An 8,548-nucleotide genomic window follows, 5' to 3' on the forward strand; every position below is an offset into this window, starting at 1 on the left:
GTGCAGCTGTTAGTGTACGGTGAGTGCAGCACTACACCTGTACCGTGAGCACCTACTATGACGAGAAGCGGTGCACGGTACAGCTGTTAGTGTACGGTGAGTGCAGCACTACAGCTGTACCGTCAGCACCTACTATGACCTAGCACAGTAGCACATAGACTACACTATATTATTGTGTCCATTCAGTAACCCCTCACCCCTTACCATTATTTCCAGTACCATACTTAGCACCTACTAGACATATAGTATATATAATTACTATATAGTATAGTATTGCCATTATCATATTAAAAATATTATATATTATCATTATTCTAGATTATAGCATCATTGTTACTTATATATTATATTTTTATTGTATATATTATAGTATTATAATTANCGTACGAATAGCATTGACTATTTATAATTTAGATAATAAAGCATGGCTGTAAAAAGGGAAAAGCTTCTGTGTGCCGTACGAATAGCATTGTTTGTTCATAATTCGCTCAACGTTGCGTTAACTATCTTGTAAGCAATGCTCTTTGGTTCCGTACGAATAACATTGCTCGTTCATAACTGAGATATCGAGGCACGATAGTTAAATGGCCACAGAATCTCAATTCCATACGAATAGCATTGTTTGTTCACAATTGGTTAACGATGCATTAACTACCTCGTAAAATTGCCTTTCGGTTCCGTACGAATAACATTGCTGTTCACAACTCAGCCGTTGAGGCATGATAATTAAACGGCCACAGCATCTCAATTCCATACGAATAGCATTGTCTGTTCATAATTCGTCCGTCACGCGTGACAAGAACAGTAAACATTGAGGTCTCCCGCCCCTCCCTTTCAGCGCCGCCGTCTCTCAATTACGTACGAATAGCATTGTCTGTTCATAATTCGTCCGTCGCGCGTAACAAAACAGTAAACATTGAGATCTCCCGCCCTCCCTCAGCGCCGCCGTATCTCAATTACGTACGAATAGCATTGTCTGTTCATAATTCGTCCGTCGCGCGTGACAAAAACAGTAAACATTGAGGTCTCCCGTCCCCCCCCTCAGCGCCGCCGTATCTCAATTCCATACGAATAGCATTATTTGCTCATAATTCGTCTGTCGCGAGTGACAAAAACAGTAAACATTGAGGTCTCCCGTCCCCCCCCCCTCAGCGCCGCCGTCGGACATGCGGCTGAGCTACCAGCAGGTCGCCCCCCACCAGGTGAACGTGACCTGCGCCGCCCACGGGGTCTACCCCCGCCCCGTCGTGGCGCTCTACGCCCGCCTGCCTGGCGCCAACAGGTTAGACCATGTCAGGAGGTTAGAACATGTCGGGGCCAGGTTAGAACATGTAGGGAACAGGTTAGAACATGTCGGGAACAGGTTAGAACATGTCGGGGACAGGTAAGAACATGTGTGGGTAGGTTAAAACACGGGAACAGGTTAGAACATGTCGGGGTAGGTTAAAACACGGGAACAGGTTAGAACATGTGTCGGGAACAGGTTAGAACACGTTGGGTCAGGTTAGAACATGTCGGGAACAGGTTAGAACGACGTGGCGCTCTACGCCCGCCTGCCTGGCGCCAACAGGTTAGAACATGTCGGGGACAGGTTAGACCATGTCGGGGACAGGTTAGAACATGTCGGGGACAGGTTAGAACATGTCGGGAACAGGTTAGACCATGTCAGGAGGTTAGAACATGTTGGGAGCAGGTTAGAACATGTCGGGAACAGGGTAGAACGTGTCGACAGGTTAGAACATGTTGGGAGCAGGTTATAACATGTCGGGGTCAGGTTAGAACATGTCGACAGGTTAGAACATGTTGGGAGCAGGTTATAACATGTCGGGAACAGGTTAGAACATGTCGGAGACAGGTTAGAACATGTCGGGGACAGGTTAGAACATGTCGAGGACAGGTTAGAACATGTCGAGGACAGGTTAGAACATGTCGGGGCAGGTTAAAACATGTCGGGAACAGGTTAGATCATGTCGGGAACAGGTTAGAACATGTCGGAGACAGGTTAGATCATGTCGGGGACAGGTTAGAACATGTCGGGGACAGGTTAGAACATGTCGGGAACAGGTTAGAACATGTCGGAGACAGGTTAGAACATGTCGGGGACAGGTTAGAACATGTCGGAGACAGGTTAGAACATGTCGGGGACAGGTTAGAACGTGTCGGGGACAGGTTAGAACATGTCGGGAACATGGTAGAACATGTCAAGAACAGGTTAGAACATGTCGGGAAAATGTTAGAACATGTCGGGAACAGGGTAGAACATGTCGGGAACAGGTTAGAACGTATCGGGGACAGGTTAGAACATGTCAGGGACAGGTTAGAACATGTCCGAAACAGGTTAGAACATGTCGGGGACAGGTTAGAACGTGTCGGGGACAGGTTGGAACATGTCGGGAACAGGTTAGAACATGTCGGGGACAGGTTAGAACATGTCGGGAACAGGTTAGAACATGTTGGGGCAGGTTAGAACATGTCGGGGACAGGTTGGAACAAGTCAGGAGGTTAGACCATGTCAGGAGGTTAGAACATGTCGGGGACAGGTTAAAACATGTCCGGGACAGGTTAGAACATGTCAGGGACAGGTTAGAACATGTCGGGAACAGGTTAGAACATGTCGGGAAAAGGATAGAACATGTCGGGAACAGGTTGGAACACGGAAACAGGTTAGAACATGTCGGGAAAAGGTTAGAACATGTCGGGAACAAGTTAAAACACAGGAACAGGTTAGAACATGTCGGGGACAGGGTAGAACATGTCGGTAACAGGTTAGAACATGTCGGGAACAGGTTAGAACATGTCGCAACTAGGTTAGAACATGTCGGGAACAGGTTAGAACATGTTGGGGACATGTTAGAATGTGTCTGGAAGAGGTAAGAACATGTCGGGAACAGGTTAGAACATGTCGGGAACAGGTAAGAACATGTCGGGAACAAGCTAGAACATGTCGGGAACAAGTTAGAACATGTCGGGAATAGGTAAGAACATGTCGGGAACAGGTTAGAACAAGTCGGGAACAAGTTAGAACATGTCGGGAACAGGTTAAAACATGTCGGGAACAGGTTAGAACATGTCGGGAACAGGTTAGAACATGTCGGGGTAGGTTAGAACATGTCGGGAACAGGTTAGAACATGTCGGGAAGAGGTTAGAACATGTCGGGAATAGGTAAGAACATGTTGGGAACAGGTTAGAACATGCTGGGAATAGGTAAGAACATGTCGGGAACAGGTTAGAACATGTCGGGAACAGCAATCTTGTACAGCCCTTGTCCAATCTTGTTCAGCCCTTGTTCAAAGAACATGTCGGGAATAGGTAAGAACATGTCGGGAACAGGTTAGAACATGCCGGGGACAGGTTAGAACATGTCGGAAGCAGGTAAAAACATGTCGGGGACAGGTTATAACATGTCGGAGACATGTTATAACATGTCGGGAACAGGTTATAACATGACGGGAATCGGTTAGAAGCCTTTAATAAAAGGAATTTAAATACATTTCGTCATCACATCTTGCAACGAAGTATAAACTGTCACAAGCTGTCAACCTTTTTAGTCCGTTTTCCAGCTGTCATATTGAAATACTTCACCTTTTTTTAACAATGATGCCTAGATGACAAAGTGACTCAAGCAGAATTTTTTCACAATTTTTTTTTAACTTCTACACTTTGAAGACGTGGGAAGTTTTTAATTGCATTCCTGAAACTCGATCACAGACACAAAAGTTAGTATAGAAAACTTTTTTGGCGAGACAAATAAGTTCAGAAATTAAGTTGAACACCTCTGCCGTTCGATATTAATTCTGATAATTTCGTCATGAATTTGTTCAGTAAATTGATACAATTGCTTCTGAATTCTCCAGTCCAAAAGTGATAGAAGTCTGCTATTTATGATGTCTGTTAATAGAGGCTCTTAATAAAATTCTATCTTAAAACTATATTGTGAAATGCGCACACATCATATTCAATATTTGACATGAAATCAACATATTGTTGTAAATGACCGGCAAAATATTCCGATTTTACTGCAGAAATGGCATCATTGTTCAGATACTGGCTATTTATTTAATATCATAGATCTGGGGTTCTCAGCTCTGTGAAAATCAATGACTTTTTAGCGCATTTTCTCATTTATGGAAAAAATGCACCATTGTGTTCGCCATGTCCGTCTGTCCGTCCGTCCGTCCGTCTGTCCGTCCGTGACTTCATGTTTTCGTCGACGAGAAAATGCGCTCTCTGTCACTCACTGCAGTGAGTACTGAGTTATATTTTTTTATCTATACTCACCCAAAAATTTCCCCTTTTTTTAAAATTTCCCCGGACCCTCTTTCAGGGTCCGCATCCCCAACTCCGTGATGCACGTGGAGCATCACTTTCCTCCCCCCAATCCCCACGTGGGTCCAGGCGAGGACTCGGTCGTGTGGGAAGCTTGGGGACAAGGCATCAATAAGAAGAAGAACCAAAGAATAATTAAGCCCGAGGCTTTGAGAGACGAAACTGGCCGCGTACTTTCAGCCAAAATGAGTTTCAAAATAAAGGGTTTTAGAGATGAAAGTAAACTGAAAATAGTTTCTCCTGAAGATAACGGAAGACCCGAGGTGAAACCATTTGAAAAAGGAAGGCTTCGGTCTATGACAGATGATAAAAGGTTGGAGACGGAAGTATTTTCATACGACAAAAATGGCGACAAATTTCGAAACGATGATGATGTAAATAACCAAGGTTTCGATCTTGATGACATGAACATGAAGACCGAACAGCCTGACCGCCACGACCAAAATGAGGAAAGTAACATAAAAATTGATAAAATTGACAACAATAACAACAAAATAGCGAGGAGAAGACATTTAAGGAGAAGCTCGGAAACCTTTTCTCGTAATCATGTCGCAGAATCGAGTGAATTTGTTGCTTCAAAAGAACGACATTCAAGAAAGGACTCTCAAGTCCCACGTGTATCCAGGATCCATCACTTGAGGTCTTCTCCGAGGAAATTGAAGAAAATTCATGGGACTTTAGCAGAACGCAAGCCCCGAAGTCTCAGCTATAGAGAACACGTCCAACGAGCCAAGAGAACAGCGCTCAGAAACTCCAAAGTCGGTCGATCGCGGAACAATCCGGCAGCGGAAAAAAATAAAAATTCTGAGCTTTTCGGGGTAGGGGAGTTTTCCAGTCCAAGGGGAGCGCTTGACGCGAAAAACGCGTTTCCAAACGGCGCCAAAACGAACGAAAATACTCAATGGAACTATACGGAAACTGGAGAATATGTAGCGTGGCAGGCTCTGAAAGTTGGACAATTTTCAAGTTTTGATATTCATGAAAAGAGAAGATATTCACCCTCAGGAATTATGCAGCATTCAGAATGGAACCCCGAGAAAATGCGAAAATTGTTATCATTGGATGCGCTGGAAATGATGGATCACAGTCGATTTAATTACACTGTAACTATTTTTCCTGCTTTAATAAACATCACCGAAATTGATGAACAGAAATCTCGGGGCAACCCAGGGAGAATTTTCCCTTTGAGATTATCGCGGTTTTCCCGACAAACGTCAAGCAATCTTTGGGATTCGTCGAAATTGGAAGTTTCGTCGGAACGGCAAAATTCTTTAGGTTCGCCAAAATCTCTGCTGTCGTTTGACCAAAGACCGCAACAAAGATCCATGACCAAGACTGATGTTAGCGAGACGTCGCGAGACTGGGTCTTAGACTTCCGTTTCGACGATGTTGACGCCGACGAAGGTGCGTTACGTCTTTCATTTCTATCTTAACCGTAAGATCAAAACACGCTTAAATAAACCCTGGGACCGTAAGATCAAAATACGCTTAAATATACCCTGTAACCGTAGGATCAAAACTCGCTTAAATATAACCTGGGACCGAAGGATCACAACTCGCTTAAATATACCGTGGGACCGTACGTAGGATCAAAACCGCTTAAATATACCCTGGGACCGTAGGATCAAAACTCGCTTAAAAATACCCTGTGACCGAAGGATCAAAACTCGCTTAAATATACCCTGTGACCGAAGGATCAAAACTCGCTTAATTAAATATCATCTCGTTTGATCATCCCATGCAATCCTACAACGTTAGTGAATGACTTTTAAAATAGCTTTATAGTTGCCAGCCTTCATCTATGTTACTAGTAGACATTTTCAAAAATTCGCTACCATGCTTAGATTAATATAGTTCTTACTATTTATGTATGAAATAATTCTCCATGCATATTCATGTGCTAACCTTCAATGCATCGATTTTTACCGAGCAGCTCAATGGCAGAAGCGCTACAGTAAACCAATAAACTACTACTTTATTTAGTACTTCTATTACATTATACGTCACAGAGTACCCTTGCGTACCGCAGGCACAGATGGTACATCAGCGGGCTGGTACAGCGGGTACGTGAGCGCCGTGTTGTCGGACGTGGCTCTGGTACATGAGGAACTTCTGCTGGAGTGCGACGTGACCATGCGGGACAGAGTGCTGGACACACGCAGTCTGCTATACGTGCCGGGTACGTGCTACGTATTCTTCAAGTGTCTAAAACTACCTATCTATTCTAAAACTACCTATCTATTCTTTGCGTGTATAATACTTCTTCTTTATATAACTATCTATTCTTTGCGTGTATAATACTTCTTTATATAACTATCTATTATTTGTGTGTCTAATACTTCTTCTTTATATGCCTATCTATTCTTTGTGTTTCTAAAACTTCTTCTTTATATACCTATCTATTCTTTGTGTTTCTAAAACTTCTTCTTTATATGCCTATCTATTTTTTGCGTGTCTAATACCTATGTATTCTTTGCCTATCTTATGCCTATTTATTCTTCATGTGTCTGCCACTTTTTCTTTACATAACTGTACCTTCTTCACGTGTCTGCCACATCTTCTTTACATAACTGTTCCTTCTTCACGTACATTCTCCTAATTCACGTATCTAATACTTCTTCTTTACACACCTGTTCCTTCTTCACGTAGATTTTCATACCTTAAGAATCTAATACTTCTTCTTTATACATATACCTGTTACTTCTTCACGTACATTCTCCTAGTTCACGTACATTCTCATTCTTCACGTACATTCTCATTCTTCACGTACATTCTCAGTAAAAATATTCAATCAAAAAATATAATTGTCTTGAGGCCATAGCAGTAATTTACTTTTTTGGGTACGTGGCTTTAGCTGAAAAAGTTCATTTGTTATTTATTTCTCGAAACGTAAGAACGATTATCTTCCTTAAAATAGTTCTTATTTATGATGCAATCGTAGTCAAAATTTACTGCTATCATTTACTGATACCAATATCCGAAGGAAATTACTTTAACCGATACCTGAATACGTACTTCATTTCTTCATATGCTCTGCCAATGCATTTTATCTATAGATTACATTGCTTCATATGCCATTCTAATGAATTTTATCTATTAATTACATCTGAGTATTTTGTCTGTATTCTAATCGGTATTTTACATTCAACAAAATTTCACGGTATAATTTAACGGCATATAACGACATACATGTTTCTGTAGTTCTGAAATGCGTAATAATGTACCTATATGCATATAATATAACCATATTGTCTGTCTCTTATACACATCTAGATGTGTATAAGAGACAGAAATACGCTTAAATATACCCTGTAACCGTAGGATCAAAACTCGCTTAAATATAACCTGGGACCGAAGGATCACAACTCGCTTAAATATACCGTGGGACCGTACGTAGGATCAAAACCGCTTAAATATACCCTGGGACCGTAGGATCAAAACTCGCTTAAAAATACCCTGTGACCGAAGGATCAAAACTCGCTTAAATATACCCTGTGACCGAAGGATCAAAACTCGCTTAATTAAATATCATCTCGTTTGATCATCCCATGCAATCCTACAACGTTAGTGAATGACTTTTAAAATAGCTTTATAGTTGCCAGCCTTCATCTATGTTACTAGTAGACATTTTCAAAAATTCGCTACCATGCTTAGATTAATATAGTTCTTACTATTTATGTATGAAATAATTCTCCATGCATATTCATGTGCTAACCTTCAATGCATCGATTTTTACCGAGCAGCTCAATGGCAGAAGCGCTACAGTAAACCAATAAACTACTACTTTATTTAGTACTTCTATTACATTATACGTCACAGAGTACCCTTGCGTACCGCAGGCACAGATGGTACATCAGCGGGCTGGTACAGCGGGTACGTGAGCGCCGTGTTGTCGGACGTGGCTCTGGNCTGAACCCCTTGTCAACTCACCCCTAGCTGAACCCCTGGTCAATTCACCCCAACTCAACCCCTTGTCAACTCACCACTAACTGAACCCCTTGTCAACTCACCCCTAACTGAACCACTTGTCAACTCACCCCTAACTGAACTCCTTGTCAACTCACCCCTAGCTGAACCCCTGATCAATTCACCCACAACTCAACCCCTCGTCAACTCACCCCTAACTGAACTCCTTGTCACCTCACCCCTAACTGAACCCCTTGTTAACTCACCCTTAACTGAAGCCCATGTCAACTCACCCCTAACTGAAGCCCTTGTCAA

At 42.4% G+C, this 8,548-nt stretch overlaps 1 protein-coding gene across 1 annotated transcript; it reads left to right on the forward strand.

Annotated features, from left to right (window-relative positions):
• The first annotated feature begins 1,166 nt into the window (after positions 1-1,166).
• LOC125178638 lies at positions 1,167-8,240 on the forward strand. Its single transcript, XM_047882874.1, has 5 exons — positions 1,167-1,292; positions 1,530-1,570; positions 4,326-5,731; positions 6,357-6,506; positions 8,167-8,240. The coding sequence occupies exons 1-5, from the start codon at positions 1,167-1,169 to the stop codon at positions 8,238-8,240; spliced, it is 1,797 nt and encodes a 598-aa protein (XP_047738830.1).
• Positions 8,241-8,548: the final 308 nt, after the last annotated feature.

This window comes from Hyalella azteca, unplaced genomic scaffold (assembly GCF_000764305.2).
Source record: "Hyalella azteca isolate HAZT.00-mixed unplaced genomic scaffold, Hazt_2.0.2 contig11497, whole genome shotgun sequence".
NCBI classification, from domain to species: domain Eukaryota; kingdom Metazoa; phylum Arthropoda; class Malacostraca; order Amphipoda; family Hyalellidae; genus Hyalella; species Hyalella azteca.